Below are 21287 nucleotides of genomic sequence, written 5' to 3' on the forward strand. Positions count from 1 at the left end.
ATAGCAGAAGTGCTCCATCCCTCTGATCATCTTGGTGGCCTCCTTGGTGGACTCCAACAGGTCCATGTCCTTCCTGTGCTGGGGACCCCAGAGCTGGAGGCAGCACTGCAGGTGGGGTCTCACCAGAGCAGAGCAGAGGGGCAGAATCCCCTCCCTCCCCTGCTACCCACACTGCTTTGGATTTAGCCCAGGACACGGGGGGGTTCTGGGCTCCCAGTGCACATGGCTGGGTCATGTTCAGCCTCTCATCCACCAGCACCCCCAAGTCCTTCTCAACATATTAAAATTTCCTATAAAGTTAATAGAACAGAGGCTTTCAATTCTCAGGAGGGAGAAAGTTGTCCCATGTTAAGAAGTGTGTTGCTACAGGTAGTTTCTTGAATAGGATCTTACCCAAATCTGGGTCCAGTTCCCTGTGTTGATCATGATGAGCAGGCAATTTTCCTGAGTTTGATTTGGTTTTCTTATATTTTTATAGAACAAATGTTGCCTCCCATAGTAATTGCTATGTTCCCTGTGCAATTACATAGAAATGCCAGACAGTCCTAGCACCAGAACAATAAAAGCTGAACAGAATTATTTTAATTTTCAAGGAGAAAGAGTTAAGTCAATGGTGAAAGCAGGTGGTGTTGGGTAGGACATCTCTGCTAGGCCTTAACTACTGTCAGGGGGCTGCAGGCAAACACAAGGCTAATTTGTCAACAATCCAGTTGGATTCATGGTTTTCTACCCCTTGTAACATGACTGAGAATTGAAAAAGAGGTGATGCAAAACAGGACCATTTTATAAACAATTTAAAGGACACACAAATAAAATTATTAACAACTTTGCTGGTATCTCCACATCCCTCAAGTTATTCCTTCATGTGAATGTTTCTACTGCTTAGAGCAATGTTTCTTATGTGGCTAAGATGCTACATGATCAGGAATCCCCAGCTACCAAGGCTGTTATTTGAAGGATCCTAAAGGCTTTCATGGACAAACCCAGGGGCAGAAACACAACTTTAATGAAAGCAGCTTGTAGCTCCCAGAGACTCCAGGGGATATTGTCTTCTTTCATCAGTATTGAATTGGTCCAAAGTGTACAAAACCTGCATTGTGCCTTAAAGCTAATTGAGGATTTCTGGCTCTCTATCTCTCAGTTGAGAAAGGTCAGCTTTGAAATTTCCAGGTCAGAACTGTTTGACAAGGATTTAGCGTCATCCACAACTTGGGACATGCTAACAGGATTTCTTGTTTAAAGGCAGTGCTGTAACTGTAAAAAGAGGCTAAGAGGGCAAAACTATGAGGAAAAAGATGATTCATTTCAGTGATTTATCCTTACACTTCCAGGCTCTCAGACTAAAAGAGGTCTCTCTCGTTGCACGAGGCATGACTGACCTATCTTTCCATTATTGCACTGCTGTGCTGGGTTATTGCAGTTTTTAAATATAAATAGGAAAGATTTCATAATCTATGGGGTAATTTGCAAAGGCTAATTTGTACCTTCCTGGAAAGCCTAGATCCTTGCTCAGTGAAACAGGGCACTGTGGAAGCTTAGTCAACTTTTCCTGTCATTTGGGAAATCAAAGATAACACAAGAGATGAGCAGTGAGACATATTTAATTATCACTAGCCCTTTTAGCATTCCTGCTTTTCTAAGGTTATATATGTCCAGACAGTTGGAATTAGGCTGTAGCATGGGAGAACCTTACACCAGCCTCCTGTGCACCATATGCCTTTTCATTGACAAACTAACACTTTTTTAATGAGAGTTTCTGAGGTTGTAATCCAAAATACATTCCTTATCCCATATCTCATCTTTAGCACCTCTCCCAGGGGTATCTGGGAGTTTGGATCCAGACATATTTGCAAATCCAGGGCTTGATCGGGTCCCAGTGAAGTCAATAAAAATATTGTTGGTACTGAAAAGATATGCATTAATCTCAAATGAAAAGTAAAACCCATCCAAGAAAAAATGTGAGGCAAATTACAGGTTCTTTTTCTAATCAAAATATGTCTTCTTTTTCTCTCTTTAAATTTTTCTTCAACTATTTTAACTTTATAACTAGCTTAAAGTAGCTGAGAAAATGTTTAAATTTTTAAATGTTGAATAGTCCTGGACCAATACCCAAAAATGTTAATGGGATCTTTCTGATATATAACTCTTAATTTTGAAACTTACTGACTCCAGTTAAAAATTCTTGGTGATGATAGAATACTGAAATGTAGAAAAAGAGATACCAGGAGGTTGAGAAATGAACTTTTGATCTCAGGTATCACCATTTCTAGAAAAATGGAAAAAGAAGAAAAAACACCAGCAAAACTTCGGTGTGTTAAACATTTCATAAGCATAACCTCAGGGTTATGTTAATGTAATCATTTACATGGGAATATTAATTTTTGAAACATTTGTGGCTTTAATTAACCTGTTCCTTAGAGAATTGCCAGACTCTCAAAGCAGCCCCTGGAAACTACAGAGGCGGGTGCTGGTCTGCCATTCTCTGTGCATCCCACCACCACGGCCGTGACCCTGCAAAGCATCACAGATGTGCCCGTCACTCCCTTGCAGTCAGAGCGGTTGGGCTGAGATGCTGTTTGCAGGTGAGGATGGAGTTGGAGACCTGCATCCCTCTGGAGTCCTGCAACCAGAGAGCACCTGTTCCAGGCACCCGTTTTGGGACATCGAGAGGAAACATGAGATAATAAGCACTGCTGTTTCCCATGCATCCATGCTTGACTTGGTGCAAGGCAAGGCCCTGGCTATGCAGGGTCTGTACCTCAGCAGGGGAAATCAGCAGGGTCAGAATCCTCAGGGGTCCCCTTCCTCCCGCCTTCCCAGAGCCCATGCTGCCTTCCAGCCATGGTCTGGGCAGAGAATGAGCTGTTTGCCAATCTCCACTCACTCTGTGGGCAATGTTAAGGTGGAAAGGGCACATGAAGAGGGAAATGCAGTCATCTGTGCTCCGCGGTGTCCCTGCTGGAGCACGAAGCAGGGGGTGGAAGACGAGGGAATAGGGTTAGTGGATATGTGTGTCAGCGGGGGGATGATCTAAGTATCTGAAGTCATTCGAAAGATTAGAGCAAGCATTACCGCTTCCCCGCCCTCTCTCGTCCTCGGGGCTCAGGGGAAATCACAGTCCACACTAGATGACAGCTTGCCGGGTCTTAATGACAGGCTGGATGAAGACGAGCCGCGGCCGCCCAGACAAAGAGGGGAAGTTTGGCGCTGCCGCCGACCCGGGAAAGGGGCATGGGCAGGGGCCGAGCCGGGACACGGGGGGCAGCACCGGGGACACCCCCGCCAGCCGCAGCCGCTCCGCTCCCCCGGCCGCCTCGGGCGCCGCATCACCGGCGTTCTCGGAAAAGCCCCGGACGCTTCCCTCCCCTTCGGAGCCAGACGCAAACCTGCCTCCTCCACCGAGCTTTGCAAACTGCAGCGCCAGGCAGCAGAGCGGGGGCGGCGGGCAGGACGGGAGGTAAGCCTGGCTCCACCATCCCCGGCCAGCGGTGACAGCTCAAACCCCGGGTGACTCTGGGGCTTCAAGCGTTTCGGGGAAAACCTCGCGGTTTTCACACACAGTTTTTTCTCCCAGTCTCTCTCCCCTCCCCGGCTTCCTCCGGCTCTTCCCCTCTTCTGCTTCCCTCTCTCCCTCTCACTATCCCTCCTTTTCTCCTCCCCCCGCAGCCGCCCCCCCCTTTCCGCCTCCCCTCAAGTTTCTCCTTCTGTCTGATTAAATGAGAAGGAAGTGTGGGAGTGGTGGTTTTGAAGCTCTCCCTTTAAGAGGCAGCCTGCAGTGACGAATTGTTGAAATTGCCATTGCAGGATGGCATTCCGCTATAAATTCATTGTTCCACCTCCTCTCATCTTCACATTTCTCTCCCTTCTCCTCTTGTTCACATCGACAGACTGGGGATAACAACAACAACAGAAAAGATACAGGGAGGGCGCTTTTACAGAAATCCAGGACGTTTTCCGCTTCTTGGGCACTTTTTTTTTTTTTTTTCTTTTTAACCATCTCGCCGGAGACGATCGAGGCGGTTTTTGGTGCCTGAATTTCTTGTCTCCCTTTCTCCTCTTCAAAACAAAAGGGGGCAAAAGAAGGAAAGGGACCCCACCGGAGCCCGAGAAAGTGCCGAGTCGCAGCAGACCTGGCCCCTGCCCCTGCTGCTGCTGGTGATGATCCGGTGACTACAGCAGAGAAGTGGAAGAGGAGTGGGAAGTGCTCAAACTTCTCTACTTGCCGGTTCCGAGCCTCCTCTCCTCCTTTTCCTCTCTCCCCACTTTGACTCCCCGGCAGCAGCAGCAGCGATTTGGGATTTTTTGCCTCTCTCTCTCCTTCCATGTGCTCCCGGCTCTTCCCTGCTGAGAAACACAAAGTTCACACGCGAGCGGCTTTTGTTGACATTTTTTTCTCTCCCACTCACACTTGACTCGAGTTTGGGAGGGAGAACTTTCTTTTTCCTTTTATTTTTTTCTTTTTTTTTTTTTCCCCTTCCCCCCCATCTTCCCCCTTCTTCTTCCCGTCCCTTAACTACGCTGCCGCACTCCGCCGGGCCGGCTCTTTCCACCGCCGTCCCCGACTCCTGTTATTATTATTACTCCTCCTAATTCCCGCCGCCGCTCCTGACGGCGGGGCAGGATGCTCCTGAGGCTGCTGTCGCTGCTGCTGGCGGCCCAGCCGCACCGCGCTCTGGCCTCGCCGCCGGCACCTGCCGACCCGGGAGCGCCGCCGCCGCCGCCCCCCCGGCCCCCCGCCCCCGGGCCGCCCCGCGGGGCCAGCGGCGTCGTGCGGCGCCTCGACCCGACCTACGCGGGGGGCGGCAAGGCGGGGTATGTGCTCTACGCCGGGGGACAGCGCTTCCTGCTCGACCTGGAGCGCGACGGGCCGCGCTGCCACTACCGCGGCACGGTGGACGGCAGCCCGCGCTCCCTCGCCGTCTTCAACCTCTGCGGCGGCCTCGACGGCTTCTTCGCCGTGGGGCGCTCCCGCTACACCGTCCGGCCGGCGCGGCGCGGCGCGGAGGCGGCCGGACCGCGGATCTACGGGGAGGGCCCGGCCCGAACCCCGCACCTCTTCCGCAGGGAGCGCTTCAGCTTCGAGACCGTGCCCGCCCGCACCAGCTGCGAGACCCGCGACCCCGCCGGGGCGGCGGCGGGGGACGGGCGGCGGCGGCGGCGGCGTCGCTCCGTCTCCCGGGCCCGGCAGGTGGAGCTGCTGCTGGTGGCCGACGCCTCCATGGTCCGCAAGTACGGGAAGGGGCTGCAGCACTACCTGCTCACCTTGGCCTCCATCGCCTCCCGGCTCTACGCCCACGCCAGCCTGGAGAACCACGTCCGGCTGGCCGTGGTGAAGGTGGTGGCCCTGGGCGAGAAGGAGAAGGGGCTGGAGGTCAACAGGAACGCCGCCACCACTCTCAAGAACTTCTGCAAGTGGCAGCACCAGCACAACCGCCTCGACGACGACCACGACGAGCACTACGATGCCGCCATCCTCTTCACCCGCGAGGTAGGCATCGCCCTGGCCGGCAGAGGCGTGCTGTTCCTCGGGCCGTGGGTGGCCGGGCTGCAGCGTGGCGAGCCTGGCGGGCCTCCAGCCTCCAGCTCTGCTTTACCCCGTGGTTGCCTCCCCGCCCAGGGATTCGGCTCTCCCGTCGGGTTGCGCTGCATCTCAGGGACAGCCGACAGGGATGGAAGAGGGGTTGAGAACCCAACCAGTGTGTGCCCCGCTCCCCTCTCCTGCGCAGTCACCCCCACTGCGGGTACACATTTCCGTGCCAGTGCAGTGTTGGGACTCCTGCCAGGGTGGAGAGGGGGTGATTTGCCTGATCGGGGGGACTCAGCTGAGGCCGCCCAGCTTATCTCTGCTTAAGACATGACATTGTTCCATCTTTCCCAGTGAGATGTTTAACACGGAGCTCCTCTCTCTCTGCAGTTGTGGTCCAAGCATAAAGGGTTGATAGCACTTCCTAGACTAAATTAGTCCCCAAACAAACCTGCTAGTGAAAATGGTGGAGAACACCTTAAGAGTACAGACGACTTCCTTGTTGAGTGCATTGAGATGCTATTTCCAGCAAGAATAGCTTGACCACACTGGAAGCCAGCAGCACTTGTGGTTCAAGTGTAGGACGTAAATGCAAACCACAGGTAAACAGAGCTGCAAAAGTTGGTTGAGTTGGGCTGCTGGTGAGGGGATGCAGTTCTTTTCTTCCCCCCCAAGTGAAAAATGGGTGTCCTGATAACTGTGGGTTGGATCTAGCTGGTATTACCCATGCAGAGCCATGCTCCACGCTTGGTTGTTGATTAATTGCGTTGCCAGAGGTCGTTAAGGGACATTGCTCTAGTAGACATGTGGCTGAGTTTATGCAATGAAGTTCTTCTGTAAGAATATCCCTTCAGCGGTTTGGGTTTGGTGTTTTCTTTTTTTCCCTTCCCCAAGTATGAAAAAAATAACTGCATGACTTTCCGTTCATTTGAGTTCTCCTGCTTTTCTACATCATAGGAGCCTGCCAAAAAGGATGCTTTGGATGGTTTGTGGAAGGAGTTGCTCCAGAAGGGGGAAAAAAAGTGCCTGGCTTGCTTTTATAGCTGTAAATAGTTGAAACATTAGGTTCTGTGTCAGTCAGGCATCACTTGTGCAACAGGAGCCTTTTTTAGCAGTTTAAGACCCATCAGTCCAATTTGCAAACTTTCATTTTTTTATCATTATAATCTGAATAAAAGTCTGGGTCAGAATGCTCTTGCTTTTTGCTATAACGATCCTTTCTAATGATTTATTAATTACGCCTGGGCCAGAATCCATCACTTCTCACTGAAGAGTGTTTCTCTCTGCCAGTATTCCCATTTATTTCCCTGGGATTTATGACAATTCAGAAACTCTTAGGGTGGCAGACTGTGAACCTTAACATCAATTATTAAGTTAATTTGGATTGAGATAGGATGTGAATTTAAAGTGCACTTGCTTTACAGATGCTTATCTGTAATTCTTTGCATGGATGCCCTCCTGCCAGAGTAAGAGTGTGCTGCTAATCAGTAACCCACTTTCAAAGACTCCTGAGCAATGCATCTTCCATGTGTAGAGTTACTTCTTTTGGATGTAAGTAGTACCTAAACTAAACAAAACATCACAGTTCCTGTGGTCTTCTTCTGCTCTTAAGGTGCAAATATTGCTTGCATTGTTACTTAGGGATGTAAATACTTTCTGAGAAAAAAGCACAGGCTTCCATTTCCTTAGTTTACATTTTAACAGCTTTAACTATAGGATTATCTCCTCGATGCAGTTCAGGATAAGTTAATCTGCTTTAATGGTTAGCTCTGTGCACATGCACATTGTTTGGCGTGGCAGCACATCGTTTGGCGTTGTATTTCAGTATTTTACTCAATAAGACCAGAGTTTCTTGCTACATGTGTTCATGATGTTCTTTGCAGGGAGTATGTGTGAGTCCACACGATTTTTATATGCTTACACTTGAAATGTCAACATGAATCTGTTTGCTCCTCTTGGAATGTAAACACAAAAAGGGTTAAAGGATGAAAAAGCAGTAAAGATGTTTCCTGGACAAAACAGCCCCACTTTGAACTAAAGAGATATTTTTCCAGTTTGGCTTTTCAATGAGAGTGGCAGCAATTGGCAGGAGAATTGCACTTTTACAACTATGTTTTGAATGTATGAAGTACGTTGCCTAGCTACAAGACGCCAAGCCATGGCCGCGTGTTTTGATGGGCTCTGAACACTGTCATGCTGATTCTTGAACATCCAGACGCCTTTTTCTAAATGGCTTGTTTTTTAGGCATGGAGTAAGTGTGTGAGGTACATTTTCCGTCTTTGTTTACTAACCGAGGCCACCTTGAACTTTGTGTCTCTCCGTCAACAGAATAATATTTGCAAATCATTTGTCAGCTGAATGCATCTCCTCAGCTGTATGTAACTGTTTATGTGTAGATAGAATCTACATTATGCATGTCTGTTGTCATACAAGTCTCTAATATTATAATTATCTTCGTCCCGGAGTGACATTTACTTGCATGCTATTTTTACACCAAAAGAGGCTGTCTGAAAAGATAGTAAGCAGCTTTATTGGAGTTCCTTAGAAAGGAAGAATCCTGACAGAATTCAGCACTGTTACTTCCTCTTCTTTGGTTGTCTTTACTTCTTTAAAGATAAATTAGTAACCATTGATAGACTAAGGGTGTGCTGGCAGCTCTCTCTTATTATAAAATTAGTACTGGCAGTTCAAATTATGGTCATCATCATTATTCATACTAGGAAGTACTTCCCATAAAAAAAGATTTTTAGAAGGAAATTTACTGATTCTGAGTTAAAATAACCACTTTCAGTCATAATCTGTGTTTAATTTGATAAAGGCTTTAAAGCAATTATGCTGCAGACCGTAGTAAATAGTAAATAAATACGAACATGAGTTCAGTTTTGGGTGATACAGGCAACACGTTAAAGATATTTTAAGACTCTGTATTGCTTATCAAGTGATGGCAAGGGCCATTTACCTGTCCATTAGCTGCAGTGGGTCCTGTGTTTACTCTGTAACTGCAAGGAACGTCTGACCATTGTTATCAACTGTGTAGGAGATTGTGAAAACCTTCAGTGGTCACAGAAGTTATCTATCACTAAATACTGCAGAAATTAAGTTGGGTTCCACAGTGATTATGTAAATTCCCAAAATCTGATGAGGAAAAGTGTATTTTCCCAGGGATCTCAATCTCTCATTTGGGGCCATGATGGCCAGTATCAAACATGACAGAGGTCTGACTTGGCAGTTACGAAAAGGGATAATTTTCTAATATTTCTCAATCCCATGAGAGCTCTCATTAAGGCAGCCTGGCCATAAGGACTTCAGAGAGTACATGGGTTCCCTGCTGTTCGACTACTTTGTGGTTGAGTCCTTGACAGCAGCTGTAAATTTTTGGGCTGCATGCATGCTTAGAGCGTCCTCTGTGGAATATTGTGGTGCAAGGATTTGATCAGCTGGTGGCCAGGTGAGTCCTACCCCCCATGTAGCAGGTAGGGAACTGACTGTGTGGTGGGAAGGAGGAAAAGCTTATAAAGCCCTCTTTCCCTGCAGATGAGCTCACTTGTTCTCAATGGCAATGAAGTCAACAGTAAATTTAGAGTTCAGACTGTTACAACCTCTTTTTATTGTGAACAGTTCTCAGAAGCTGGAAGCAGGTTATCTTCAGATTTTTATGGGTGCAACAAAACATTTGCCAGATTATTTGTCACAGTAGAAGAACATATTAGACATGACTTGCAAACTGCAGTTGAACTCACGCTGTACCTTTTCTGAAGTCTAGCCTGCTCTGCAATTATCCTTTAGAATTCATCCAATCTATTTCATTAGTGACCCTTAGTTAAATTTCAAGTGAACAACTGAATGTGTTTGGACAAAATCCAACTCTCTTCCTTTTCCTCCAATTCTGAATCATATGGAGGTTAAAACAGGTATTTCTCACAGGAGATACAGACAGGAGCAATAAAAAATACTTTCCTAAGTGCTTGTTAGTGTCACCCGTGATAGTACCATCAGCTGTGGCTCTGACAAAAAAGTTCATGCTAGAGCCAAAGGCTGCTATCCTTACTTTTTCTACACAGTAATTATATGGGTCTTGTGGCTGTGATTTAGCTTAACTGTCCATCTGACAGTGCTGTTGAAATTTAACACTAAGCTTTATATTATCTCAGCTCTGTAGATGATAATTTCCTTGCATGGAGCGCATGCTTTCTTTGGCTCTAATTCTTTCTTCCTTTTTTTTGTTTCCTTTTCTCTATTATCGTCTTCCCACAGTTATTATGCTGTGGCAGTAAAACAAGTCACTGTACCAATGGTCAATAGAATATATTTCATTGTTTATTATTATTACTCTGAAGAAATTATTGTATGATGTTTCTACCAGTTTCATAATATTTTCACCAATTTTGTTGCAAATCTAATACATTTAAATAACGTCCCTGGGGAAAATAAAGTGGGACATAACTTGTAGAGGAGATGCAGTATGATTCACACTGATCTAGAGAGATGGTGTACAGTTTCTCCACAAAGGAACTATGGGTTAGGCAAGTTAAATCACACACTTTTCCTTGTTCACCCGTCACCAGTTTCATAACTGAAACTTCTCCCCATGCAGAGTCCAAATGCTTTATATCCCATCTGTCAATATTTTTAAATCACCTTTGGTAATACTACTGTGTTTTCTTTCAGTGTTCTAGGGAAAAAAACATTTTGTTAATCTATCCCTTCATAACATAAAAGCTTAATCCAATTTAAGCTCTATTTCTAATACTTTGCTTCAGCGTCCTCACACGATGAGTGCACAGAGTCCCTGTACCATACAGGGGAAGAATAAGAACATGCCTAAATATCCAGACTGGTGTGGAGGTAATTTCTGAAGCCAGCAAGTGTAGCATGCATGTGTTAAACTGAGCCAAAAAAGGTGTCACGGATAAGTTGGATTTTCTTACTTAAAATTCAGAAAGACACCTCTGTACATTTGAGATTCAAATGCCCAAACCTCAGGCCTGTGTTTATCAAATGAACCCAAAAGGCAGAAGACAATCTCAGTTTTTAAGCTCACCTACTGGATAAAAAATATGTTATTTTTGTTGTGGTAGGTATGGCAGGCATGACCATTCTGGTTTTCCTCAAAAGGTAACCAGGCCTCGGCCATCCTCTCAAAATGTGGCTGGGGAGAAGGACAAAGCAGTAACCCAGTGAGTCTGATGGGAGTCCTTCCTCTCTTCATAGTCATGTCCAGGCCCTCTCCCTGGTGCTCTAACCTAGACATCCCCATGAGAGAGACCCACCAGTGTCTCAAAGAATATTTTTCACAGCATTCTTCCTCCAGGACAGCGTCCCACTATTTTGGCTTGCAAAACCTTTCTTTTAAGTGTCATAGTATTGGCTGAGGGTAAAATAGACCATGCTCTAATTACTTTGTTCGCCCCTTAGCCCTTATTTACAGTATACCTTTTGCAGACTGTCAGCTCCAGTCTTATGCTCCTTTTGCCTTGCAGATGTCATGCCCTCCTTGGGCGATACCCGAGATCCTTTCTGTTTGGGTGAACCTCACCTCCCTCCACGTGTGCCGTTCCGCGTTGCTGTGACATTAATAAACGTTCACCCGCTTTGCAGAGGGGCACATGGGAGGGTGGATGTGTGTGTTCCGAATGCCGCCTCACCCCACCCTCCCTTTACAGGGCTGCGGTGGGAATGCTGCTGCAGGAAGTCGGAAAGTCATACTTAATTCCTTCCTCTGCTTGAGGGATTTTAGGTCTGTATCGCCCACCTCCCTGGAGAGGTCCTTAACCAGTAGGTTGTAAGCTGTTCCAGGTGTTAAGGAAACTTTCCACCCCTCTGACCAAAGCTATGTCACTGTTTAGTGAGTAATTCATATGGTGAGAACGAGAGGAATCGTGACCTGAAGCCGCTGACTGGAGTGCACGGCTTAGAGCAAGGTGGTCTGGGTTCCTAAAGCACGGAGAGGGGACTGTTTCTGTAATTTACCACAGGACTGTTCAGTGTAAAATAGAGAAGCAAGCTGAGAAAGGGACCAAAACTCGGTCTCTTCACCAAGCACTGTAAGCACTAAGAGCAGCCTGGGCCAGGGAAACCTTTGGCACATCGGCTGCTACAGGAAGAGCCACAACTCCCTGTGTGCATGGGCACGTGCAGACCTTCCCTGCAGGCCACAGTCTAGCATAGACCATATGGTGCTCTCCTAAGAAACATGCTTCTAATTGGCCTCATCCCTAAAGGAATTTGAAGCTGGATCATGTTCTTACTGGGCAAAGGCTTTAGTTGATGAGCCATTGTAAAATACCCAGAAGAGCAAGTGAACAAACACACAGAGATGTAAAAGCTTTACGAGAAGGTGAAGTGCCTTCTTTGCCTCATAGAAAGCCTCATTCTGTGGGTTTCTCATACATCTGATCTGAGAACATCTATCTGTAGGCTTAACTTCCATCAGGAGTAAAGGTAGAAAAACATTAAGCATCTCAAAACCAATCAAGCTTTAGTATAAGTGAAGTGCTAAGCTGCTTAGGACTGTGAAACTGTGGCACTTCGGGGCCCATAAGGTCACAAACTGCAAGCCCTAGGAAGGGTAGATAACTCAAAAGACCAAAGGACATATTCTTCTCCCTGTACATTCCATCAAATTGTCCATGTTGGTGTTTACCTCCTGGTTTAGATCTGGTCAGCGGGCTCTGATCTAATACCAGCTTTCACTAAACAGTTTTTGTTTGGCTTTTTTATTAGCCTACTGAACAAATTTCAGGTAAAATAAATTCACTGCTCCAGCAGGATGCAGTGACAGTTATCTTCTTTCACCACAATGCCATGTATACATGGCAGACAGCCAGCTGCTCTTGATGTATTTAGAATGCCAAGAAATCTTTGCCTCTAATAAGCTGTCTAATTAACTACTAGTTTTATGATGTACAGCTTAGTTTTCCTAAGTCGTTTCTTTGCCAAAGCTTAAGTCTTACCATCTCTTGCCTCCTCCGTAGCAAATGCATTTCCTAGTCATTCTTGTTTTGAAACTGCTGTAATGCAGATCAAGGGCCAGACTGCATTCCTTCTTTAGAAATATCAAGAAACACTCATTCTTTGAAGCTTCTGCCACTGTTTCAAGGCATTTGAGTATACAGATCTGAGTAACTGATTAACTTTCTAATAGAAGCCAAACACCAGAGTGAAATAATCACTGGAAATTTAAGTATTCCAAGTCCCCTTTTTCCTAGTGCTTTAGCTGGAGTATGAAAAGTTGAGGTGACCCTTACAGGTTTTTTAGTTTGCATCATTAAATTGGGGCATGTTTTTAGCAAAAAAATTAAAATATTTTCAAGGGAATAAAACTTTTTACCGTACTCCCAGAAAAGTTACTTCTTAAAAGTTGTAGACTGCTTTCCAAGACTGCCCAGGAAAATAAAAAAAAATATAACTGTTGATGGTGGTAACAAGTAGTCAATAGCCAGTGCAGCTATAGGAGGTTTAAGTCAAGAGAAATTTTGCCATCAAGATTTAAATCAGTGGAAGTGTAAACAGGCATGATTTTCAATAATATCACTTGAAGTCATACTGTTGGGAAACTAGTATCACTGAGTTAACCCAATAGCAAACCTTTCAGAATATTTGCCTCAGAAATGCCACTTGATAGGCTACAGTTTTGTTTATAGTATATACTATGTGATGTTATGAATAGAAATATATTAAAGTTCAAATCATGCAGAGGCAAGAGAAGTAAAGAATAAATGAGACAATGAGTTGACAACATAAGGGATCTGAGCCTTTAGTAATCTGCCTAAATGATTCTTGACAATGTCAGCATTAGCTGAGAAAAAAGCATCCTCAGGCAGTCACTGAGGACTGAAGTTGGCAAGGAAAACCAGGAGGCTCAACACATGCTCTCTGTTCAAAGCATAGCCATTGCATGCCCTGCTCTAGCAGCAGATGGCCAACCCATAGACATCCCAGAAACACCTTCATACTGATGCCAGAAAATATTTCCTGTCCCTGTTTCCAAAATCCTTTACAGGCCACCTCTGCCACTTCTCAGATGGGATTTGGTAGGTGGCTGCAGGACTCCCCCCCAGGTCCTTACTCCAAGTGCCGGGGCAGCAGTGTGGATGTGGAAACAGGGCTGGTTGGAGGTAGCAGAGCTTTAATGCATCACTGTCCACCACTTCCTGACCCCAGTGCAGTCACTCTCCTCTCTTCTCCTTTATGGGAATTGTTGATCCCACACCATCTGAGGACAGCTGTTTCCCAGCTGTCTGTGGGGAATTGGAGGACCTAGGTAATTTTACCATTTATTTCCTGCTGTGGGATTTCCTAGGGCCAGCCTCTAACTAATACAACCCTAATGTCTAAGGAAGATGGTAATGCAATCCTGTGCATAGCTTTTGAAATGTTGAGGGTGAGATTACTAACCAGCCACGAGTCAGAAGGGCTGCTTATGTTTAACATCCCTGTCGTAATTTTCCATGTTCCCCACGTCCCATCAGAAATAACTCTAAGGAAGTTTATGAGATTGCCTGCTTACAAGATTATATTCTTTTAATTATACTTGTGTCATCAAATCCGGTGAATCATTGTGAGGTCTGGTTGTGTCTGCTGGTATAAATTCCCAGCCATATCATTGGCATAGCTGCTTCTTGTATGCAAATGGAAGTAAATCATGCACTGGCATAAGACATCTGTGTGCTGATACAATTGTGCCCACATTGGCAGCGGTATTGATGTAAGTATCTACGTAATAATGACACCCAAACACAACAAAAGACCAGATGACATAAAATCTGCATGCAGAGACAAAGCCTGAATTAATGCATTTTATACTGTCATTGGCACTGTCAACCTGAGAGTAGCCTAGACCTCCTACAGTGAGCTGCTTTGTGTCTCATTTATGTGCTTTTTGGTATTTGTGTAAGAATTTCAGTTTCAGAATTTCAGACTTGTGTGGATTCAGGTCAAATTGCACTATCACAGAATCACAGAATCAATTAGGTTGGAAAAGACCTCCGAGATCATCAGGTCCAACCACTGACCAAACACTACTGTGTGTGAAACCAGAGCACTGAGCACCACCTCTACTCTTTCCTTAAACACCTCCAGGGATGGTGACTCCACCACCTTTCTAGGCAGCCCCTTCCAATATCTAATGACTCTTTCTGTGAAGAATTACTTCCTGATGTCCAGCTTGAACCCTCCCTGGTGCAGCTGGAGGCTCTTTTCTCTTGTCCTGTCACTGGTTGCCTGGGAGAAGAGCCCGACCTCCACGTGGCTATAACCTCCTGTCAGGTAGTTGTAGAGAGTCATAAGGTCTCTCCTGGAACTCCTTTTCTTGTGGATAAACCTTAGGTCCCTCAGCTGCTCCTCATCAGACTTGTGCTCCAGACCCTTCCCCAGCTCTGTTGTCCTTCTCTGGGCACTCTCCAGCCCCTGAATGTCTTTTCTGTAGTGAGGAGCCCAGAACTGGACACAGCACTCGAGGTGTGGCTGCACCAGTGCTGAGTGCAGGGGAAGAATCACTTTCCTAGTCCTTCTGGTCCCACTATTTCTGATACAGGCCAGGATGCCACTGGCCTTCTTGGCCACTTGGGCACACACTGGCTCTTGTTCAGCCACGGTCAACCAGCACTCCCAGGTCCTTTTCCAGGAGGGCCACTTTCCAGCCACTCTTCCCCCAGCCTTTAGCACTGCATGGCAGTAGTATAAAAGTATCTTACTTCCTATATGGCTTACACTCATTTATTTAGAAGGATTATATCCCCATGGAAAGGTATATTTATTGGTACTATGCACATGCATTTTTTCTGAGTTTTGTTACTCGTGCTCCTGTAGGTTAACAACTTACAGTTACATCTACATGGAGTTTACTTTATCTAAAATGTACCCTTAGACCAAAAGGGCCAGGTTCAGAAGTGATAAATAAAGGGCTAAATGGATATGAACCCAAGCAAAAGATACAGGAGTTTAAGGATTGTGTCTTTTTTCTTGAATATGCCCCAGATATTTGACATTATAATAACATGATCTCACTTGGAACCTGATCCAACACTAGTCAAGAGCTGCTGAAAATGATACAAAGTTTATTTCCCTAAATGCAAGCGAAAACATTTTGAATTTCTTTTAAAGTACTTAAAAATGGGCATCCCATACCTTCCCATAACCCATGCGGAGCCAGAGGCAAAGTCTGGGGAGCTGATTGGATTCCGAGGAGGGGAGCCTGGGGTGTTGGAGAGAAAATTGACTGCATATTATCTGCATTGCTGCAGAATGGAAATTTTTCTTAAACCATGGATTACACTTGTAATTTGGAAATTGAAATACTTTTGAACTGTATCCCTTCTCTTTTTGTCAGGCTGTTTTGTTCATTGGTACTGCAGAATTTAAATCTTGGTATTAAGTAGCACCAAGAATGCACTTACTGAAAAGAGTTCCCAGACACCTGGAAGCCAGAACTGAGCCTGAAATTCTTCCTCCATATGTGTAATATTGCTGTGTATTTTTAGCTTGAAAAATTTCTTTGTTTCCTCTTGGAGGGAAAAAAAACCAATTTTGTTTGGTTTTGTTTTTATTTTTTTTTAAAAGAGATGCTCTGTCACAATATCTGTGAACTTCGTATGTTTTTCTTTTACTTCAGTGGGTTTGAATCCTGTGCATTTTCAAGTTTGCCTAACCTGTCTAGTCAGTGAACATTGTTCATACAATTCAAACCTCATACAAGGTGTCTATTATTCAGATGGATAAATTATGAAAGGCTTCATCAAAGGAAGTCCTTATAAAAAGAGATGTGAAGGAAAGCAGAGAGTCTTAAAAATGAAGGTGAAAAAAAGGTACTCTTTGATCATTTTGATAATAACCTTTGATAATACTATAATGCCTTGAAAATTACAATTTCATTCAACCACAATGAAATGTTGAAGTGTTCTAAATAGCATGATACCTACTTTTCCTTCTCACCCAAAAAAGCATTATGTACGTATATTCAGACTATTATTTTTCCCTCTGCTTCAACAGAAGCACAGAAAAGTTACTGCTGATGATTAAAACACAACGTCTGACCAAAGTTCCTTCCATTATTATCATTACCATTATCACCATCCTGAATGGAAGAATAAACCTAATGCTACCTGCATGGTTTTTGGAGACACCCCATATCTACATGTAGGAGATGTGGTTGAGTTGGTGCACTAGTAAGGCTGAGAGTGAAGGCATTTTGGTCTCTATCACATCACTGACTCTGTAAGCAACCTCTGAGAATTGCTTAAATACTTGGTATATTGGGTAATACACTGTTAATCATTGTGTTACCTGACAGATGTGGAATGAGATTTCACATATAACAATCTCATTTAAGTGCAAGTATGAGAACTGCCTTTGGAGAAGAAGGGTGATCTCTGGTTCAAGAACTGATCAGGAATCTGAAGTGTTCTCTCTGTGCCTTTGTTTACCTTCTGTAAATAAAGAGGATATTCCATTTTTATTGCCAATGAAGAAATGCTTCTACAGCATATTTTGAGTATTTTGAGTACCTACCTCAGTGCAATTTTGAGCAGAAAAAGAAATAGTAATTATTTACACAACATATCCAAATCCTGTTAAAGTCAATGAAAATCCTCCCACTGATTTTACCAGGGGTGGGATTGGCTCATCATTCTTTTAAACTGCGTTGATTCCTTTAGATAGACGCTTACATTGATGTTTTTACCCAGGTTCTGCTCTTTGCAAAGGGCTGGTGCCCCTATCCGGCTGTTACCTATGGGTGTAAAAATTTATTTTAATGCCTTTTTTTTTTTTTTTTTTTCTCCCCTTTCCTGGGCAGGATTTATGTGGGCATCATTCATGTGATACTCTGGGAATGGCAGACGTTGGGACCATATGCTCTCCTGAGCGCAGCTGTGCGGTGATTGAAGATGACGGCCTCCACGCAGCTTTTACAGTGGCTCACGAAATTGGTATGCAGTGCCTTTTCTGTTCCCTTGCCAAATCAAACACTTGTAACAGCTGCATTAGTAACCAAAATACTTCGCAATTAATTCCAGATTTCCCCTGGTCCAGATACTCACTTGGGGATTAAGGCTGTATACATATGCACTTCAGGGTTAACTAATAAGGGATCAGAAGGCAAGTGAAGGCGCACAGTAGGTGTTTCCTTTCTGACAGTGTCGTTTCTAAGCAGTAGTTGAAGTGAAAATTTAAAGGCTGCTGCTACTGTTACTGTCCAAAGATGTCAATACATGTCCCTCCTGAGAAAGCATTTGGCCCATCAACCATAATTTGCATCCTTTTAGTACATACAGAATGGAAAATAACTGACATTTTTGAACTATTTGCATACTCTGCTGTTACAAAGCTTTTTTTCCTGGGACACTGTATTACCTGCAGAGAAAGACTTTTGTGGAAAAAAAGTCTTATAATTCTAATATTTTTCTAATTTTATGGAAATTCCACCTTTATGGTGAAATATGGTACTAATATGAATGCTGTAATAAGTGCAATAGTATTTAGGTGATAAAGGTTTGGTCAAAAATCTGTTTAACTTTGTTTCAGTTTCCACTGCAGTGCACAACAATTAAATTAGAAGCCTTACATGTAGCCTTCAGAAGGATTTAGGATAGAATTAGTGACAGAAGAAAGTTTATGTTCTGGAATATTACGTCTGTCATGATATATTCCTTCAGAGAGACTGCTGCTATCTTGATTATGTTTAATTTACTGATGTTTTTTGAACTGTGTTCACATTTGCTATAAGGGCTATTCACTTCGGTGAGCAAACAGCAACTTAAAAGTGGAGAAGGTTCTTTTTTTTTTTTTCCCCAACATTCTTGGAAGGAAATAACAAGGAAAGGAGAACTTTCAGAGAGAGCCAATTGCTGAATTGCCTTGTACCTCATGCCAAACCAAAGTAAAGTTTGCTTTGGGAGTATCACTGCAGTAGTTCAATTTTCAAGTAGCTAGCAGGTAGAGCCCAAGAGTTGCATGCCTTACATATACCTCGGGCTCCGCAAACAGAGGTCACCAACCGTGTAAAAGCAGCTGGTGTGTCAGTGACCTGACTCTTCAGTGATGAGTGAACCTAAACCTACTGCTCCTATGGAGCTACAAAGAAGTTAAATCAGTAGTGGCTGGAGAGGGGATCACGCGTTGCATGAAAACATAAAGTATTGTGGCAGGACGAGTCCCCCGAACAGAAGTTTTATTTTAATAAACAATAATGTAATTATAAAAGAAAAAGCCCTCTGAAATCAGTAATTCAGAGCATTTGGAGGTAGCTAGAGCAACACATCAAATACAGGTTCATGCTGTATGTGTTCAGAGGCTCCAAACGCGGATGCTGTGAAGCCAACGACCCATCACGAACCTGGTCTAGACCCGGGACAAATAGATTGCAAACTTAGCCTGTCAGTCAAAGGCCAGCCTGCTGGGAGGGACTGCTTGTATCTCCTTGCATCCAGAAGGATGAGGGTTAGTGGGCATTGGTGAGGTTGGCTGAGGAACCTGCTTGTGATGCCAGTGTATCTGGTATGTGAAGAGGTGAGTAATGTGTCTCAACTACCACTCTATCAGCAATAAATACATGTTTAGGCAGATTAAAAATGAAGGAATATAGGTCAATAAAGATAGGGATGAGCAGTAAACATACGTATTGTTACCTTGAATTCCGCACAAAGAAAATATAAACGAAAGTGAATTATTTTTAGTCATCTAGAAGAACATTTTTGAAAAAGAACCATTTTCATACCTAGGTATTTACAGGAATCTGTAAAAATATTTTCAATGTAAAAGAGGCAGGAATTAAAATTAATGAATAACTACCCTAATGGACTTAAAACCTTTAGTTTGAGGCTGTTTAAAATAACATCCTTTCTTTTTTTTCTCTTCACCAGAAGTTTTTAAGAAAGGAGGAGTGTCAGGTCACAGAATGATCTTTGTGTGTGTGTCCTGAAGTGGGAGAAGTTGAGAAAAAAACACAGCTAAAATTGCTTGAGTACTTAAATCAAAGGTCAGAAAAGGATGAAAAATAAAAGTGTGGCATGGATACACTTTAGTTAAACACTTTGGGGAAAACCTTGCTTTATTTTAGTTGGAGACTAGATTTCTTCCTACAATCCAAAAATCTCAAAGTTCCCCCTGTCCTGTGGGCAGGGTGTAGCTTTAATTTTACAGCAGGCTTAGTTACTTGGTAGAATTCACATGGCGACATAAGTGATGCCCTGCAAGTCAGAGGGATGCTAAGGGCTCTGAGGTGTTCCCTTCTGTCAGTAGGAAGATCAGAGTGAGCCACAAGGTGAATCAGTCACTCTCTGCAGTTTTTTAAGTAACCCATGTCTGTGTGCATGTGGAGCAGATGCAGCATCATCAAGGTGGACTAGATCCACAGAATGGCTGTGTGTCCTCACTTTAACTTCCAAGGGGACCTGAATGCTCGTGTTTCCTCTCTGAAGGATTGAAGAGCATTTTTCAGGATCACATTCTTTCTCTGGAAGACAACCAAGGTCAATTGAACTGCAGCTCAACCAAACAGGACGATGCACAGCCCAGGGGCTCAGGTTGGATTTGTGCATAGGAAGCCAGAAAGCAGCCTGATACAGAGTAAAGCCTGCTGCTTCTGTTACTGGGGTGTCTACCACATTGTGTGTAAGATGTTTGTTTTATTTTATTTCTTTCAGATAATATAGATGGATTTTGACCAGTGGTTTTTGAGGGGAAGAGTATGAATGAGTGGCAGTAACAGGCAAAATCTCCAAAGGTCTGTAAAGGAGAGCACAGATGCAACCAAAGACATAGATGCAATCAAATACTTAGTGCAGCTGATTAGCTGACAATAAGAGGTGGAGATCTGTATATAAAGTTTGATGAAGTAGGAGCTGAATCTTGTCCTACTTGAATGTAGGGAAATCAGTAATAGTTTGTCTCCAATGTCAAATGCAAAAAATTAGGATAATGCAGCAAAACCAGAAGGAAATCTTGCAACTTTGAATGTGATAATCCAGTTTCTCCTCAGAATAAAGAGAAGCAATACTAGTACCGTAAATGTTATATTTAAATCATAGCCTGTCAAGACATCCAGCCACTAATAGTAAATCCATATATGGCTCTTTTTTAGCAAAGGACATGCTTCTATCAGGTTGGACAGCAGTAGCTTTGTTTTCACAAAAATAGTCTTCTGGATTCTTGCCTGAAATCATCAGTTCACTCTGTGGCATATGGATGCCTTTTTTTACTTTTAGCAGCTCCTTCAGCTACACCTCCGTGGCTTTGCAGAGCTATCTGAGCTAGCTTAGGCACAGTATGTAGGCATTCTCCAAGTCTTTGTTGTCATCAGCCTATTATCTGTAAAAAAATGATGTTTCCTTACTTCGTGCACTTTTCTGCTTCATGGGGACATACAGAGAAAAGCATTGAAGAACTTATTTTTTATTGCTCATGATCTCAACATTTATTTTATGTTTTTCATAGGTCAGCACTAGCATATTGCTTCTCCATATATCCCTTATAAAATAACCATCAGGAAACAATAATAAGTAGATTCTCACTTCAGTACTCTGGACTTTGGGGTTGGAGATTTGTTGCTTTTACAGTGTTGAATTATAAGCCAACCTTTGCATCTCCTGAAGATAAACGTGATCCAACATCACCAACAGATGCAGTCAGTTAGTTTGAAGTTACAGTTTACATATTTTGTGATGAGATATTATCCGTGTTTGTAGCCTGGAGTAGTATTTTGAGGTGCAGTCACAGCCAGAAGTTTCTGCTGACTGGCTCCTCTTATGCTGGAATTCGACATGC

General features: G+C 44.0%; 2 protein-coding genes across 2 annotated transcripts in view; one reads left to right on the forward strand and one right to left on the reverse strand.

Moving 5' to 3' along the window:
• Positions 1-3712: 3712 nt before the first annotated feature.
• LOC127467630 (uncharacterized) lies at positions 3713-5586 on the reverse strand. The gene is made up of 2 exons (XM_051779777.1): positions 5263-5586; positions 3713-4341 (listed from the first exon to the last, which is right to left on the reverse strand). The coding sequence occupies exon 2, from the start codon at positions 4322-4324 to the stop codon at positions 3713-3715; it is 612 nt and encodes a 203-aa protein (XP_051635737.1). The 5' UTR covers positions 4325-4341; positions 5263-5586.
• ADAMTS5 (ADAM metallopeptidase with thrombospondin type 1 motif 5) overlaps positions 4335-21287 on the forward strand; it is a 48617-nt gene continuing 31664 nt past the window's right edge. Inside the window, exons 1-2 of the mRNA XM_051779754.1 lie at positions 4335-5488; positions 17320-17452. Of these exons, the coding sequence (XP_051635714.1) occupies positions 4622-5488; positions 17320-17452 (1000 nt within the window). The 5' untranslated portion in view covers positions 4335-4621. The remainder of the gene's footprint in view (positions 5489-17319; positions 17453-21287) is intronic.

Source organism: Manacus candei, unplaced genomic scaffold, assembly GCF_025592945.1.
Source record: "Manacus candei isolate 608988 ecotype Guabito, Panama unplaced genomic scaffold, ASM2559294v1 h1tg000014l, whole genome shotgun sequence".
NCBI classification, from domain to species: domain Eukaryota; kingdom Metazoa; phylum Chordata; class Aves; order Passeriformes; family Pipridae; genus Manacus; species Manacus candei.